This window comes from the organism of the source record quoted next, unplaced genomic scaffold (assembly GCF_019419815.1).
Source record: "Pyrus x bretschneideri cultivar Hongxiangsu unplaced genomic scaffold, Pyrus_bretschneideri_v1 Contig7, whole genome shotgun sequence".
NCBI classification, from domain to species: domain Eukaryota; kingdom Viridiplantae; phylum Streptophyta; class Magnoliopsida; order Rosales; family Rosaceae; genus Pyrus; species Pyrus x bretschneideri.
The window spans coordinates 5,893,988-5,912,465 of NW_025999809.1; the positions used below are offsets into that span (position 1 = coordinate 5,893,988).

The following is an 18,478-nucleotide window of genomic DNA, read 5'->3' on the forward strand; positions in this document are numbered from 1 at the left end:
ATATAATGTACACAGTCATAATAATTTGGTTTTGAACTCACCATTCTTTATGAGAGTTAAATTTAATATCTCTCGCTTATAAATAAAGATGAATACTGCTACAAATGATGTATTTATGTATAAGTTAGACAACCTAATTCTTTAACGCTTGCAAATTTTTAGTGGTGAATCAAGTTTTGAACCACAAAATGAACAAGCATATTTACTTATCTTATTAATTTGGAGTGTTCCTTTTTTTTTTTTTTGGGGGGGGGGGGAAGCTGCGGCATATATTTCAAATTGGATAAAACTCCAAGGGAGCCAATACAAAAAGGCTGGAAAGCAAAACACCAGCAAATGAGACAAAAAACAAGGGGCTGGGAAGGACACCAGCACATGACAACATTAGTTACAACTTTCAAACAGTAGGACATCAAGAATTATATCTGATGGTTCCTCAAACTATGAGCAATCACATGAAGAGGAGAGGGCGTAACGTGCGAGACGGTGAGCAGCCTCATTGAGTTGGCGACAAGTGTGGGCAAATTCGTTAACAATAAGCAAACCTTAATATTTTGGCCTAACTTTTGAAAGAATGTATGTTCACAAATGATTCACAATGTATGGATTGACTTAAACCATTCCTACAATTATCACCCATCGTACTTACGTACTCTCTTTCTTATCTTAGTTTAAGTTGCCTAATAAATACATGATTAGGATAAGGCAGTAGTTGCATATCTAATCAACTATTTTTAGGCTTGAGCTCCATACCATGTTGTGTGATCAAGAAGATTAAACTCAAAGATAACCATTTTAGTACGTTTTCTGAGAGTAATTACTGATGATTTGTAGCCTAATAGGCAAATACACAATACACTTGGCAGCCGTATGTGAGATGCCAAAATAAAATGTACAACCCAGAAAAACCCAATGTGGGAAAATCTTTTGCATCAGTTAATGACATAACCTTAGTGATTTTGCATGCCTTCCCAATAAATTATAACTAAAATCATGTTACTTGAGAGAAATTTTTATGGATATCGGAAATATAAGTTATGTAGTGTATATCAATCCACGTGTTCTAAATTCTAATCATGATAGTTGATATTTGGAGTGTTCTAAATTCTAATCATGACATAGTTGATATCTTTAGAGTATATTCATAAAATATTAAAAAAAATAAAAATTTACTGAATTAAATTATTATAATTTGAGTTAAATAATAACATCACATGTTCTTATTCCGGATACATCGAAGAATTCTTCCCTGAAGAAGAGAAAAAGTCACTAGGGTTTTCTTGGCCACTAGCAAAGAGCAAACTTTGAAGCTCAAAAGTAGAAAAAAGAAGTGCCAAAATTTTACGGCAGGTGTGTTTTCGATTACAAATTAATCCAAACCCATCCCTCAACATTCCAACAAGTCAGTAAACATCTGACGACAACTCTAGGGTTTTTGTGAGGCTATCATTGCTTAAACCGCACGCTTCTGCATATTCAATCAGGACACGTAGACACCATGAATAAAAGTGCTCTCTTTTAAGAGAGCAACTTATATATATAAAGCGGGTTCATCTTTACATGACGTCTCAATTCAATATTATATTATCCTGTGAAAAAAAAAAAAAAAAAAAACTCGTATATAACAATATTATTGAATAGAGAACATGAAGTGTTGAACTCGTTTCATGTGAATCTTTCTTCTCTTTTAGAATTATAGCTCCTAAACCCGTAAAACTTTTGGATAAAAACCAAACAGCAGGGCAGAAAACCTTAACAAATACAGTGAACCAAATTTTCTTCGATGTCGTGAACAACCAAACATACCGGCAATCTAATTAATCCCCCTGGAGGCTATTGCATGATATAAATGTGGATGCTTCACCTTTAGTTTATTAAATTAATGTTTCATTTGGCTATATCTTATTCTTTATTACGTGACCCTTAAGCCAATTCAAAGCTGTAGAAATAAAGCACAAGATTTACACTTTTTATAATCGAAAATGTATTTTCTCAACATTTCGTGGAGTGTTCAAAATTCAAATAAATACGCAAGGTGTCAGCACATATGCATGTGAAAAGTGGATAACGTACATTTGCATGGTGACATGCATGAGCCGTCCCTTCGAGATAGCAAAGGGTTATACCATGCTATGATCAAGACACAAAACTTACACGATAGAAATATATTTGAATTCAAGAAAACTATTACCATTCTGAGCAAGTCTATCTAAATAGCAATAGCATCACTCTACATTATTGCAATGTTCTTATTAAGAGTGTGTATAATATTGTACTTGTATCCAAAACAACAATCCAGGCTATTTTTACATCTTCAATATAAAGTTCCAATACGATCAGTGATTGATTGGTATCAAGTACAATACTTTTGCATTTCTCTTAAAAAACATCAACAATGCATTATACGTGTTGTATATTGTTATATCTAGTACTAAACAAAAGTTTCCCACATACAAAGTTTAAAAAGATTCATGTGGGATTTTGAAGAATTTTAAAAGTATTATAAATTTTGATAAACCCTCGAGTTGAATTGCGGGGGATGTTGTCATCTTGACCGTTGTGGTAGTCCATGGAGCAACCTACTTGTGTCCCCAATTATGATTGACACATTTTTGCTGTACGAACATCATAATCAGAACCGTTTATTGTCTTTATCATCATCGAAAGATCATATCTGCAAAAACTCATTAAATTGGGAGTCTTTTTAGCAATTCATATGCATCAAACAAATAGACAGTTCATCATAAGGAAGCTACTTGTTACCAAAAACATTGATTGATTTGACATATATGGATGGCTAAACGATCTTCAAATCGAATATTTTTTTTAGATATGATCTTTCAATGATAATAAAGAGAATGAACAGTTCCAATAATAATATTTGTATGGTAAAGATGCGTAAATCATAAGTGAGGGACAAGTCGGTTCCCTATGGAGGACACAATCATTATTCGTTTTTAGGTGTATTTAATTAGAATTTTAAATGAGTCTATAAAAGTTCAGGAATATTCAGTCATAATGTTAAACAAGTTTATAGAACTCCATACAAATTCAGGTGTATTAATCAATTAAAATTTTAAAGGATTTTATAAAAGTCAACAGAAATCTGAGTTTATTCAGTGAGGATTTTAGAATAGTATATAAAAGTTTGAGTGTATTAATCAGTCATGATTTGATTTTAAAGAATATTAAAGTGATAAATTTTAGTAAATTTGAAGGGATTTCATAGAGTATTTAACCCTTAACAAATCATACTTCTGTAAAGTCCATTAAAAAACTCCATCAACTTCATAAATTGAAACTATTTTAAATCCATAAAAGTTGAACCGAATCTATTTTCATATATTATTTTAGACATGCAACGACTTACGCTGTAACATAAGGGATGCAATGCATGGCGCAGAAAGTCATAGAGTCCGACCAAGAGATCATTTCGTCTGAATCTCTCAATGTCCGAGAGCCCATACCTGAAGAGCCCTTCTACAAGACGACACAGTACGCAACAACCGCCGTCAATACCCTTCTCTTCCGCTGCCCATAAATACCAATGGAAATCCCATGACATTCTCACCAAATCATCATCACTTGAACACACCAATCCTTACATTTCTAGCTACAATTCTAAGTTTCCATTTTCCAACATCCCATCACATTGTTCGAAAATATTATCAGCCTCGAGTTAGGGTTTATCCTTCGTGACCCTCCTTTTAGTATTTGGTTCTTTTTGAAAGACGATTTGCTAGGTGTTTCTAGGCCTCGTGCCATCTTGTATCTCACCAAGAAATATATTACCAGCCTTTTACACCAAATTAAATAGTAAAAAGAAAGCATCAATGGCTTTAAAAGCACAGTTGTTGAGGTCATTTGTTGTTGTTTTTGTTGTTTCCTTCAGTACGACTTCATGTTCTGGTAGTAGTTTCCAGGAGGTCAACGCACTTCATAGTTACGTTGACCATGTTGATGATAGAGAGTCCGGCTATAATTCTAGGGCTTATCCTTCATACATGGACACCATTGAAGGTTTAAAGTTCATGGAATTGATCAGGCCAAGAACTCAGCTCTTCAGGTCTAGGAAGCTCGACACAATCACCGGTGGGATAGCAACATCATCAGCTCCGGCCAAAACCATTAGCGTCGACGATTTTGGAGCTAAAGGGAATGGTGCTGATGACACACAGGTAAACAACAGATGATGGGCTCATAGGCTTAATAATATTAGAATATTCATATGGTGATGCTAACTATAACAACATTTCTGGTCACATTTCTGTTTTATGAAAGATGTGTCCATAATGTTTGGTACAAATTAATAGTACTATTATTATTTGGACCGAACTCATTATTATTTATTGAGTAAATGTGATACAAATAACAACACTTAAGCGTTTAATTTGATTTAACCAAAAGTTTAAAGTTTATGTATAAATATATTATTGTTTAATTTTTACTTTTTTTTTATTTGGCATGTGTTGGTTTAGGCATTTGTGAAGGCATGGAAGGCAGCTTGTTCTTCCAGTGGAGCAATAGTTCTTGTGGTACCGCAGAAGAACTATCTTGTTAGACCAATTGAATTCTCAGGCCCATGCAAATCTCAACTTACAGTGCAGGTAATAATTAATTCGGATAATCTATGTAATTATCTTTAAATGTAATTCCGGACTATAAACTTTGACGATTATAATAATTAATATTGCTTAATATTTGGAAATTTTCAGATTTATGGAACAATAGAGGCACCAGAAGACCGACCAATCTACAAAGACATTGACCACTGGCTCCTCTTTGACAATGTCCAAAACTTGCTACTAGTTGGTCCTGGAACCATCAATGGCAATGGAAACATCTGGTGGAAAAACTCATGCAAAAGAAAACCTCAGGTACGTTCTAATTAAACAAAATAATTAGCTCTAACTAATACTAATCCTGTACTAATTACAATTTCTTTCATTGATTTACAGCCCCCTTGCGGTACACACGCCCCCACGGTATACATACGTACTCTAATCTGAATTTGTATGTGCATTTTAATTAACTAAGCACCATTAATTCTGGAACTAATTAAAATTTGTACATGCAATGTGCAGGCTGTGAGCTTCAACAGGTGCAATAACTTGGTGGTGAAGAATCTGAAGATCCAAGACGCACAACAAATGCATGTCAGATTCCAAAACTGCATCAACGTTCAAGCTTCCCGTCTCACGGTTACCGCACCGGAGGATAGCCCTAATACGGACGGAATTCATGTGACAAATACCCAGAACATCACTATCTCGAGCTCGGTTATAGGAACAGGTGCGACAAATAGTTCATGACGCTTTCAAAAGTCATCATTTTGGTCTTTCGCGTTTGATAAATGCATATGATCGATCAAACACATTAAGATAAAAAACTAAACCATATTATACATAAAATTAAGTTAATTAACAATCTAATGGTTTCTAATTTGTATTGTGAAGGTGATGACTGTATTTCTATTGTAAGTGGGTCCCAAAGAGTTCAAGCCACAGACATTACTTGTGGGCCAGGCCACGGAATCAGGTAATTTCCAACCCTAGTCTCCAAATTGTTCGACAAGTCATCCTAAATTCCTCTTGTCAACATATTATTAATGTTTTTTATGTTGAGAAAAGTACAGAATGACTTTTTATAGTGTCAATAACGGCTGATTAGTAAATATACCAATATATATTAAAGCCTGTTTTAATTTTGTGATCAGTATTGGTAGCTTGGGAGAAGACGGCTCAGAAGATCATGTTTCAGGGGTGTTTGTGAATGGAGCTAAGCTTTCAGGAACCTCCAATGGACTCCGGATCAAGACGTGGCAGGGAGGCTCAGGCAGTGCAACCAACATTGTTTTCCAGAATGTGCAAATGAACGATGTCACCAACCCCATCATCATCGACCAGAACTACTGTGACCACAAAACCAAAGATTGCAAACAACAGGTAATTAATTAATTTAACTACTTCTTACGCATTTCGTTAATTAGTCCCCGGACAAACCCTAATCACTCCTTGATCGTTTATTTCGTTGTGGCAGAAATCGGCGGTTCAAGTGAAAAACGTGTTGTACCAAAACATAAGAGGAACGAGTGCTTCCGGCGACGCGATAACGTTGATCTGCAGCCAAAGTGTTCCTTGTCAGGGGATCGCGCTGCAAAGTGTTCAACTGCAGAATGGAAGAGCTGAATGCAACAATGTTCAGCCTGCTTACAAAGGAGTTGTCTCCCCTAGATGTTAAAACCTAGGGTTCATAATTTAAGGGCTTTGTGAAATAGATTATGCAATTCTTGTACCAATTAGCACATAAATAATTGTTTCTGTAATTTTTATGTTTAATTTGGCATTGTACACAAACATATTCATAAAGAAAAAGATATTACTTTTATAGACTCGAGTTACAAATGACAATTTCATCAAGTTCAAATATTATGAACAACAGATGTGGATAAAAATATAAAACAAAAAAAGTTCGAGTCGGCTTGGCCCGACTAGCCTAACCCTAGCAACCTCTCTCCGAACGGACGGCCTTCCAACCAAGGTTTCTCCAGAGACTCCATAAGGCTCGCGCCAAAGATGATATGAAAATTTGGTATATTAAAGAATATACGAAAGTTACAACTATAGTATTAAGACAGCAATGGGAAAGAAATCTTTTTGCGTGCGAAGTGTATAAAATCGTTACTGTATTTTGGTTGCGGCCGGGATTCCTTGTATCTATATTTGTATCCGGCCGTATGACAGAGCCTGAGAATGGTTAACTCAACCAAATCCGAGATCGGATTTTCATTTTCATCATCTAAAGAGGAAGTATGTGGATGGGAGAGAAGTTTGAACTTGACAGAAATGAAAGGTGTGCACAAATGTAGGTGTGGCTATCTGAAGGGTTCAACGGGAGCAGACTCTTCGAGAGAGAGTGCAGCCTTGAAACATTCAGCAGCCTCTAATGAAGAAGATGGCGTACCCTGAGATTTGTACAGTAGACCAAGGTTATACCACGCAGAATGGTTCGTTCTATCAATACTTAGTGCATGCATCAGAAGGCTTCGGACAACTGTGTGAGAGTGGTGTGAGCTATCGCCAAGACGTCTGAGGACAGCAGCCATAGAGATCAAGCTTGGTACATGGGAGGGATCGATATCCAGAGCTTCTGAATAGGCTTTTAGAGATTCTTTATAGAGGCATTTCTTTTCATAAAGTAAACCTGCAAAATCCGCGAAGTTCCACATGATTAGCACAGCACAGCAGCAGAAGTTTCCGCAAACACAAATGTGCATAAATCCATCTATTTCTTTCTCAATTGTTAATGCTTTAAAACCAAGATAACAAATTATTTAGTGAGCAATCTAATCGTTCCTAGACAAGGAAAATAGAGCACTGTGATACATCAAGAAATTGACTGGAAGAAAAAGACCACAAGCCCGGTGATTGTCCGAATTTACCTGTGGCGTTGCATCTGTTGGCAGAGTAAGCACGCCTGGCTTTAGATTTGGAAAGACAAGCCTCCGCATCATGCCATTGTGAGAGATTTATATAAAAATATGCCAGATCATTCCATATTTCCAAGTCCAACCTTCCAGGTAAATTTCCAGTTCTCTGTCATTAACAAAAACAAAAGAAGATTAAATGCAGTGGAACAATATTATCTGAAATCTTATCAATGAATGCTGTCTAAGGCTAAGCTAACAAAAACTGTGTTTAGAAAACAGATGCATAATTATCCCAACGTTAATGTCAGTGTATCAAAAGAAAAGAATTTCATGACCAGACACTCGCATCCTAATCTGAGGACAAGATTTATACACCTACTTCTATTCCTTTCAATGAAAACAAAAGCTTCATCAAAATTTGTAACATGAATATGATATTTCAACTTAGCCTCTATTCCCTTTCCTGCTCTCATCACATCAAGGTCCCAGCATCCTAACTGGTTATAAAACCCTTAAAACTATCATTTGGTCAGAGGTTCACGAGTAGTAGTGACACAATCGGAATAATTTCAGTATCGAAAGTATATGAAAAAAATATTCACTCCCCAAACCGTTGTAGAGATAAAAAAAGGGAAACCCTATCTTTCAAATAGTTTGACTCTAAATGCGAAAAGTAATCAAACAATGTACCTCTGGAGGCTTCTTCCCGTAACCAAAGCTTTTATTCTGAACTTGAACAAAAGCGAGAAGCTGAGTATAGGTTGCAATTGCATTTTTGAACTGACCCTGCGCAATTTGAAGTTTGGCTTTGGTTCTCAGTAGTTCTCCTTGTTCCCATTTCCCTGTCTGATCCAAAGCAGCCTCTATGATCGTTTCAGCATCCACAAACCGTTTCTGAGCTGATAGTATTCTGCTCAACAACAACCAACCTTTAATATTACAACCACCTTCCAGCTTTAGCATTTTCTTTGCACAATCAAGTGCAGCATCCAACTTTCTCTGCTCGGCATATTCTAGGCTGAGATGGTAAAGAGCAATAGGGTCACTCATTGTTGTCATTCTCCCAGCAGTTTCCAAGGCCTGAAGTGCCTCATCCTGTCTTGTCACTCTCTCAAAATCAGCAACTGCTGATTTAGAATGCACAGAAAGTGATATGCCCAACAAACAAGTGGTGGTACTTTTCAAATGATCACATTTACCATCCAAACTTTCAAGGGCTCTGCGAGCAAATCCTACCCCTTCTTCTGCATGACTGGGACTGGGATTTTCCCCACATATCTTTGATGCCAATAACAAAGCTGGAAAACACATTGGATCCTCGCTCTTACTCAACAATTTCCTCAGTAGATCTAAGGCAACTGAATCCTCGCCTGCTCCATAGTAGCAGAGAGCTAGTTTGTAAAATATTTCTTTCCGATCCATAAACCCAGGGAGCAGTTCTTCAACTTGATTAGCTAAAGCCATGGTATCCCCTGCTACAGACAGAGCAAAAGAAAGATGGTCCAAGATTGATGGATCCCACTGAATTCTTCGAAGAGAAGCTTTTCTAAGTAGTATCATTAGCAGAAGAATAGCTTCTTCTAAACTGTTTTTGGGTACAAATGAACTGTCTATTTGGAAGCGTAGGTTTGGGGGGCTTCCTTCACACCCACTATACAGAAGCAAAACAGCAAAGTCCTTCTGAATCTTTGCAGTAGTTTCTACCTCAAGGTTCCAGTGATGGAGTAGAGCCTGTCGGTAAGACAAGATAGCTTCATGCGGACAATCAGACAATTTCCACAATTCTGGGAGCAACTCGACACTCTTGCTTATGATCTCCTGCAATTTACAGTCAGCGCCAAAGTTTTGAGGCAAGCCATCTGGAAATGAAGATTCAACAATGTCCAGAACAACTTTGCAAGACTGAGCAGCTTCTGCAAGAATAATTAAAAATATACATGAGCCATGCAATGATGGCCTAATTATCAACTTAAGTTCACAGATTCCATCATTCATTTTACCCGTCCTAAGTAAAACATTCAAGATAATGGTGAAGCATACCAGAATTTTGAACTGAATTGGAAACAACTAACAACATTACAAAATGTCTGGAAAAAAAAAAGATTCATGTTCTTACAAAATAAATACATACTAATTTTCAAAATGACGAAAATTTAAACACCTCACATGTGAGCGGGTTAAAATTAAATACATCCTCACAGCAACCAAGATTCTGCAAACAAGAATGAAAAATCTGTAAATCAGCTTAATACCTTTAAACCTCCCAAGAGCTTCCAATGATTTTGCTTTGAGAAATATTGCTTCCAGAAGTAAAGTGACAGCATTCATAGACAGTGGCGGCGTAGAAAAACTTTGAGAGCGCCTTTTACGACGCTCACCTCCTCTGGCAAGGGTGATTTTTATCTTCGGAGTCAATGCACCAATATCTATTCCTTCAAATACATGTAAAGCAGCTTCTATGTTTCCTTTCTGGTATTCGTATCTTCCTAATAGCGCTCTTGCTTCCTGAAAATTCAAATTTTAGCTTTAAGATAAACAAACAACTTGCAAGGTCACCATTAAAAAGGTTTGTATAACTACAGATAGGCAGGTTCTAGAGCAAACACACCTCATAGTTCAAACAACCACTCTCACGCAGAGATAATTCAGCTTCTTCTATATTGCCAGCATGCGGTTTCTTTGTAGCCTCCCCAGCTCGCAACAAAGACTCATGTAATTTATCATCCTTGGTTGCCAGGGATTCATTTTCTGCAGGAACCATTTCATCTGCCGCTCTTAATTGCTCTCCCGAACGGAAACACTTCATTACCTTTCCAAATTCCCACGAAGGTTTACCCCTCCTCCTTGTTTCACTACTACTCCTCCTCATAACACTTCACTTTGCTCCGATATCTTCAACCACCAGAACCACCATCAACAGTAACTCAGAAACTTTTATACGCAAAATCGAAACATGCCCGTTACAACAGTTAACTTATAACTATTTTTTTTAGTACAAAATTATCTATTAGATCATGATCAAATTCAGATAACCATCAATCACGCAATCAAACACTAAACCTCGAACTTTCGCGCATAATTATGAGAATCACAACGAACTAATACTGCATATAACTACATTTCCCACAGTGGAAAAAAAGAAACATGTTTACAAATCAAAATTAACAGAAAGAAAAATCTCCAACAACAATAAACACATAAATTCAGCAAAATTCAATACCAAGACCCTAACTTTATCGCTCGCCTAGCAAAAATACCAATCAAAGCAAAACCCCCATTAAAGCCCACTTCAAAAATTCCAACAGCCTCATCCAATTCCTGCCACCACCCACAAAAAACCTCAAAAAGCACCATCCAAAATCCGAAATTTCAAGATAAACTGCAAGCACCACAGCCAAAACGACAACCACAAACCCTAGAAACTGATAGAACAACCTTGAATTATGTAAAACCCCAATCAAAAAAGCAATCAATTAACCAATCAAGCAATCACCTTTTGTTTTTGCAAAGCAGAAAAGCAGAGGAGGCCAATGCATTAATCATCATACTACAACAATTTTTTCTTTCCAATTCCCTTTCTACCCTTCTGATCGCTTGCTTCGGAGTGTGATTTGGGGAGACGAGGGCATTGAATTTTTTGAATTGGAAGCGTGAGGTTGAAGATTGAAGATTGAAGATTCTGCTGAGGGGTTAAGAAATTGAGGGATTTGGAATAAAGAAATAAAAAAAAAGTTGGGGGTTTTGGGAAATTGGGAAATTCTTCGTCCTTTCGGGACCCGCCGGTGTAGAATCTATTTTACTTTTTACCAAGGTGGTTGAGGTTCGTTGTTCGCCACGTGGAAAAAACGGATGACGTTTTATAACCCGTAGTTGGCTTTACTCGTTGTCTTTAACTCGTATTGTCGAACGTATATTTAACTTGTATCATCCGCAATGTGATAATCGTGTTTGGATGTAAGGGTCCGTTTGGTGGGCCAGATATAATTGAGTTTTCAGAAAAGAAATAAATTTGCAGAGATTTATAAGAAAGGATTTTGACCGATATATAAAGATAAGTTAAATAACTTATTTTATTTTGAACTTATAAACAATCGTGTTTGATCATGCCTATGTCATATTTTAACCTAACAAACAACAAATTGAACTCAAGTACATTTTAATCGTCACGACCTATATCACACATCCCACCATATGGCGCCTAAATCTCACATAAGGAAGTCAAACCCTGCTTAATAATTTAATTACGAATTTTTATTTTGAAATTGAACTTTTCAATTAAAATAATTTTTTTTGAAGTGAAAATCAATTAATTTACCCTCTGAAAACGAGAGTTGCACTTCAATTTAGTCATTTTGTTACATTTTCGTTATTTATTCTGTTATTGTGTGCTGATGTGGCATAGTGTGGAACCCATAAGTTGAGAGACTTCTAGAGTGTTGGGAACATGGTCAGAAGTGTAATAATACAATTGATTTTAAAGTTGAAAAGAAAAAAAATAATTTCTAATAGATTATGTTATTACACTTATTGTCACTTCCCGGGCCCGCTCTACCACCGTAGTACGATATTGTCCGCTTTGGGCCTACCATTCCCTCACGGTTTTGTTTTTGGGAACTCACACGAGAACTTCTCGATGGGTCACCCATCCTGGGAGTGCTCTCGCGCGCTACTCACTTAACTTCGGAGTTCCAATGGAACTCGAAGCCAATGAGCTCTCAAAAGACCTCGTGCTAGGTAGGGATGGGAATATACATATAAGGATCACTCACCTGGGCGATGTGGGATGTCACAATCCACCCCCCTTAAGGGCTCGACGTCCTCGTCGGCACACACGCAGCAAAGGTTAGGCTCTGATACCAAATTGTCATATCTCGACCCGGGACGGATCACTTCCCGGGCCCACTCCACCACTGTAGCACGATATTTTCTATTTTGAGCTTACCATTCCCTCACGGTTTTGTTTTTGAGAACTCACGAGCAACTTCCTAGTGGGTCACCCATCATGGGATTGCTCTAACCCCCTTCTCGCTTAACTTTGGAGTTACTACGGAACCTGAAGCCAGTGAGCTTCTAAAAGGCCTTGTGCTAGGTAGGGATGGGAATATACATATAAGGATCACTCCCCTAGACGATGTGGGATGTCACACTTAATATACCCAATCATGTTCTATACACGAAAAAATTTCTCCACAAGTCTAAAAATATGATGCCAACTAGATCATATAAAAATAGTTAAATATTTTATATTTTTTTAATTCTAAATCTACAAAAACAAAATCAAAAAAAAAAAAAAAAAAAAAAAAAAAAAGAAGTTGTTGAAGCAATGTAGGCGCAATGAAGTTAGATCCAATTCAAATTAAATTGACACGTTCTTCCAAAAAAAAAAAAAAAAAAAAACAGTTGATAAAAGCAACAGCTACAGCAGCTCCATCTGCACATGCATCTCATAGCAATTCCATCGAGACTCCTAGCCCGATGGACCGGCAACTTTTGCAACCCAATAGTCAGAGCTGCAAGCTCCAGCTCATGTGGGCGTGTGGATGAGGGGGACCCGAGTGAGAGGTCCGATTCGAATCGGTGGCCCGAGAGCCCGAGTGCCAGGTGACGCCAAGTGATGTCAAAGCAACGTTAACCATAATATAAAATTAATTAAAAATGTAATAAATTAATTAAAAAAAAGTAATAAATTAATATATATATATATATATTTTTTTTTAAATGTAAAACCCAACAAGCTTCGAACTCAACGGCTCTCGTCGAAATTCATCACTAAGGTTGATGATACACCCACAGACAAATGTCAGAGACTAACCCTAAGGGTTTCAACTCAAAACACATAAAAAAACCGGAGAATAACTCAAGCAATTGAAATAGGGCAATAACCTCACCTATGTTTGAGCAATGGAAGCTTAAAACTCTCGGCTTCAATGGTGGATCACCCAAATGGTGCTCTGATGATGCATGCAAGGATATATTCGAGTTCATCTCATCCAGGGTATTGAGATTTCAGAGTTTGTTAATTTGATTTGCTTCGATTTCGAAGAAGAGGAAGGATGAGAGCTCTGGGAGTTGTAGAAAGAGAATGAGAGTGTCGAGAGATTAAAGAGAGAGAAAGGTTTCAGAAATGAGGGGGAAGGGTTGCGTTGGTAGAGAGAGAAAAAAAAATGTTAGGGAAATGAGAGAGAGGGTTAGGTGAGAGAACCAGTCAAAGTAAAGGAAATGATGGAGTATAAATATGATGGAGTAAAAAAATTAAAATTAAAAAAAAATTGATTTAATTTTTTCTATAAATTTGTTATCATTATCTTTCAGCTTACACCATAATTTTATATTTTCTCAAATACTTTGGGTTGTAATTTCTTATTGAATGACACATGGTACAACAAGACTGATTAAAAATTATATTCAAAATTACAAATAAAATTATTTTGTAAAATAAAAAATACTAATATTTTATTACCTATTGCTATGGCTATTCAGTTTAGGAGTGGAGATGCAAAAGGCAGTTACTATTCATTAAAGATAGTTACTGTTCATTGGAGGCTATTCAATAGTGAGTTGCCCTAGGGTCGTTTGCAACGCTGGAGTTGCTCACAATAGCAACAAAAAGCAGCAGTGCAACACCGGTAGTCTTTGATCTATCGTCTTCCATCGTCATCAACTCCGAAATCGAAGACAACCCATCACCACCACCACCTCAGCCGAAACCTTAATTGGCTGGCCTACCAACATGGAGTTTATGAGGATGCAGATGGCAGGTATTCTTTGAAAAGTGATGAATCTTTTGGGGAAAGACAAGAGAGGGTTGGGGGTTTTGGTGAAGCGGAGAGAGTTTTTGGAATGAAGAATGAAGGTTGGGAGTTCAAAGAACACAACTACATTTTGGCTCCCGGAACATATTGAGGAGAGCTTAGAGAGAGACACGGTGGCCGATTCAGGGAAGGAAGAAGATGAGCTCAAACTTTTTGTTTGTTTTTAATTTTTGTACAAATATTTGGTAAGGCGCAAAAGTAGCACTTTTGTTTTATTTTAAATAATTTTTTGACTTGTGGGCTCCACATGTAGCCACATCAACACACTAGCAGAGTAAATACGGAAAGGTAACGGAAGAACCAAATGGATGTGCGACCCTTATTTTTTAGGGACCAAATTGATCCATTTTCAATTTCATGGATAATTTTGATTATTAAAATGTTCAATTTCAGGGATCAAAGGTTATAAAAACCTGTGTAATCAATTATAGGTACTGTTTTAAACATCTCTGTCTAGCGCCGCATAGGCCTCACCTAGGCTAGGGGGTTTGTTACTGCCTTGATTGATCTTTAGGCGTTTGAAAATTAAGAAATAGCGTCTATACTTGCTTAGACGCATGCGCTACCCCGTCTACGTCATGGCTCTCACTTAGATAGAACATAGATAACTTTTATTTTGCATTTTAATTTTTTTTTTCACTGAATTGTGAGAGACTTGTTAAATATTTGGATGAACACTCATCATATGCTTGTTCCCATGTTTTCAATTTTTTCTAATACTTTGTAATTTGCATGTCATTCTACTTAGCAATTTACGTATCCCAATACAATTGTGTAACTTTATAAAGTATAAATAGACACTTATTTATACGATATATTAAATTTACTTAAATCCATCTAGACCTCATCTAGCCACCTAGGAGCTAGACCCTAACCTGAAGCACAACTAACATCCTTTAAAACCTTGATTATAAACATATTATTCTATTGCCAATTAATTTTAAGTTAAAAATCGCATTATAATACTGTGTAAGAATAAACGATATATGTGTTGAATCTAACCACCGCATGCCCTTACAGCACATAATATATGTTATCGACATTTTGAAATAAGGTAACAAGTGAGGAAGTTTGGTGATTGTATGAATTCCATCAACATGAAAACAATATATGTAACATCCCATATACTCATTACACATAAGTAGTAATCAGCTCAAATTTGAATTTTCAACAACGACATGTAGTGTTTGTTCCAAATCCTAACGACGACTTAACACTAATTTGACTTCTCAAGCACTATCAACTTCTTTTTTTTTAATTTGAGCAAGTGGTTTGCTACACCTCAATCAAAGAGGCGGGAATGCCTTATTAACTCGAGAGCTAGGAACGTGCTTAATGTGATCTCAACCTGAGGTGGTAATGAATTTATAGTCTCTTTGACCTAAATCTCTATACAACCAATCATTTTAATGTCATGCTTAATTACAAGTCCATGCTATAAACTTAAGACTATGGTTTTTTTCATTTTAAACCAAACTTATTTTTAGTCATTCGCTAAATGAAAATTTGCGAAAACCAACTACTTTTTAGTCTATTCATACTATTTCTCTCAAATGTGTTAGAAAAGATGTTATAAGTTCGAATCTTTTGGTCCTTTTTTTTTTTAATTAAAAAAAGTTCGAGTCAATAAATTAAAATAAAATCCTATTTACTATTACAGAGTAACCTAACCATTCATTATTTGTGTTACCATGACATATTTATTAATTTCAATTCAATTATGTTAAATTGTTAATATATCTCAAGTTCTAAGTCAAATAATACTTTTATGTGAAACTTTCTTAATGAATAATGTGACCATTTAGTAATCCAGTCTAGTGGTGTTTCTCTTCACTTATAAGTGAGAGATCTTAGGTTCGATTTTCACCAAAGGTGAATTTGAATCGCATTATTATTAGTCTATTGTGTGGCCTAACCCACTCGCTCAGTTCCTTAGTGTAGATAATATTGTTTATTCAAAAAAAAAAAAGTGAAACTGCATTAGGTCGCTGGTTCGAATCTAGTAGGTTGGATAAGTTTCGGTACATATAACTTTTTTGCATGTAGTCAAGTATCCTAGTGGATTGGATGTTAGTTTTTTACTTATACGTCCTGGATTTGAAACCCCCCATTTTTCTAAATCATTATAATAGTTTCGAACTTTTCTCCCTCCCCCTAATAATACTAAAATTTCAAATAGAATAAAAAAAATGTGAAACCTAATTATATTCCAAGTTGGACTAGCCCATTTCACAATTTTATATAAAAGCCACCGAAGGTGTATTAAGCAAGCATGGAATTGTGTGAGGCAAGAGCAAAAAGTCTAAACTTTAAGAGTGCATTGCACTTAAAAAAAGTCACAGCAAAATTTATTTTCTTCTGCAACAACTCTGCACCTAAGATTTTGTTACAAGTGAGATCAAAGGGGATTCGAAATCCGAACTTGTGTATAGAGGCAAATACCATCTACTCTTACAAATTGATACTTTCATCGTAAGGGTCAGATTTAATCAAACTTAACTCCACTATCCAGGTCATTTTATCGTATTCAGTTATAGTACCACTAATAAAAATCAAAGGGGATTCGAACTCTGATCTTGTGTATAGAGACAAATACTATCTACTATTTGAGTTCGACACCCTCATTGTAAGAGTCAGATTTAATCGGACTTAACTACGCTATTCAACCATTTTATCGTATTCAATTATAGTATCACTAATAATAAATATTTTTCTCAATGGGATGTAAATCCTTTGCCACATCGGATCCGATTAGTGAAAACATTTATAGACAAAATGAAAAATAGTTTGGTGGTGTGGCACGCAAACTTACATTATTGGGGCTAAACAGGATTCTAATCTAAACTTGGTTTTTGACCTGCCAACCCCTAACCTCCTTATAAACCTAGGGGCACTTTCGTCATTCTATAAATCCAGGCATTCTCGTAGTTTCGTTGTAAATCGTGGGCAATCTTTCAACTCCACATCTATAAATATAGAGAACCCAACCCCTCCTCCCATTCCTCTATTCCATTTGTTTCCTCTCCCCTCCTCTCTCTCTCTCTTCTCTCTCTCTCTTCTTTGCGACAATCTGTCTCCAGATTCCGGCCACTGTTCGTACGGCCTCTCCTCTCCAATCCAAATCTTTTCTTCTTTTTCTTCCTTTTAATTTATAATTTATATTTATTTATTTGGTGGGTCCTGAATTTTTCCTAATTTCCTTTTTATCCCAGAGTCGGTTTTCTTTTTACTGTGAAGTTACCGTTTACCCCCTTGATCCTGACGTTTTGGTTTTTACTCGCCAAACATTTTTATTTTCAATCGCATTTATTATCCTTTCTTTTTTTTCTTCCTTGGATTTGTGGTGCGCGTTTTTCATGAACTGCTGCTGCGCACGTGGCATGCACCCGGATTGCCATCATCATGAACACCAAAACGATGCGTTTGCCACCTCGTCGGATTTCGACGACCAATGCGTCAAATAATACCAACAACAACAACAAGCGCAAGGAGAAGGAGAGTAGCTTCGACGCGCTCCAGAAGACCAAGAATCTCAAGCCGGCCCCACCGCCCCAAGGCAAGCCGTCCCAGCCGGCCCCACCGACCGGACAGCTCCTGGCTGGCTATCTGGCGCACGAGTTCCTAACCAAAGGCACCCTCCTCGGGCAGCCGTGGGACCCGTCCAGAGCCGAGCCGGCTCCTTCGGGCGTCAGCGGCAGCAGCAAGATCGAAGCCGAGCCGAAGTTGGAGAACTTGGAGAGATACGTGGAAGTCGCTGATTTGCTGAAGACGGAAGGGGCCCACTTGGCTGGCATTGTGAACCCAACTCAGCTCGCTCGGATATTACAGTTGTGAGGGAAAGGAGAGAGCTTTGTGGGGGCACGCGTCGACTGCAAGGTTAAAATATCCATCTGGCATTTTTGGCTCCAACATAGAAAATAGGATTTTTGTAGGGGGCAAAATGCAAAAAGAAAATTGTTATGTAGTTGCAGGGGCTTTTAGGTAGGCATCACCTTATTAATGGTGTATCTCTCTCTCTTGTCATCCAAATGTACGATAAAATTTCTTATTAATTTCACAAAAGAAATGGGAAATTTTATGAGAATTTAATGTGTTTTGACTTTTCAAGCAATGCAATTAATGATGCAGAAAAATGTTAAGAGCCTGTTGCTGATTTTTTATGAATTCTTTATCACTTCATAGTTTAACGTTTATTTCGTGCCAATATTTTTTAGTAGAAAAACATGAGATGATAGAG

The 18,478-nt window shown here is 36.8% G+C and overlaps 3 protein-coding genes across 3 annotated transcripts; 2 read left to right on the forward strand and 1 right to left on the reverse strand.

Annotated features, from left to right (window-relative positions):
* Positions 1-3,579: 3,579 nt before the first annotated feature.
* On the forward strand, positions 3,580-6,391 carry PG1 (polygalacturonase). Its single transcript, NM_001302285.1, is given in 8 exon segments — positions 3,580-4,178; positions 4,479-4,607; positions 4,716-4,877; positions 4,959-4,985; positions 5,085-5,292; positions 5,457-5,538; positions 5,717-5,945; positions 6,040-6,391. Coding segments are annotated over 8 exon segments (1,383 nt in total). The 5' UTR covers positions 3,580-3,833; the 3' UTR covers positions 6,241-6,391.
* On the reverse strand, positions 6,307-11,195 carry LOC103958844 (protein NPGR2). Its single transcript, XM_009371159.3, has 6 exons — positions 10,923-11,195; positions 10,038-10,321; positions 9,682-9,934; positions 8,120-9,342; positions 7,442-7,595; positions 6,307-7,203 (listed from the first exon to the last, which is right to left on the reverse strand). Exons 2-6 carry the CDS (start codon positions 10,296-10,298, stop codon positions 6,875-6,877), a joined length of 2,220 nt encoding a protein of 739 aa, XP_009369434.2. The 5' UTR covers positions 10,299-10,321; positions 10,923-11,195; the 3' UTR covers positions 6,307-6,874.
* Positions 11,196-17,241: 6,046 nt separating this feature from the next.
* Positions 17,242-18,325, forward strand: LOC103958911. The gene has a single exon (XM_009371232.3). The coding sequence runs from the start codon at positions 17,644-17,646 to the stop codon at positions 18,073-18,075; it is 432 nt and encodes a 143-aa protein (XP_009369507.3). The 5' UTR covers positions 17,242-17,643; the 3' UTR covers positions 18,076-18,325.
* Positions 18,326-18,478: the final 153 nt, after the last annotated feature.

Excerpts from the sequence above, each read along its gene's own strand:
- LOC103958844 (XM_009371159.3), bottom strand. The coding sequence starts at position 10,298 with ATGAGGAGGAGTAGTAGTGAAACAAGGAGGAGGGGTAAACCTTCGTGG. Across the intron at positions 9,935-10,037 it reads GTGGTTGTTTGAACTATGAG|GAAGCAAGAGCGCTATTAGG; the intron begins GTGTGTTTGCTC and ends TTGAATTTTCAG. Across the intron at positions 9,343-9,681 it reads AGCTCTTGGGAGGTTTAAAG|AAGCTGCTCAGTCTTGCAAA; the intron begins GTATTAAGCTGA and ends TTATTCTTGCAG.
- LOC103958911 (XM_009371232.3), top strand. The coding sequence starts at position 17,644 with ATGAACACCAAAACGATGCGTTTGCCACCTCGTCGGATTTCGACGACC.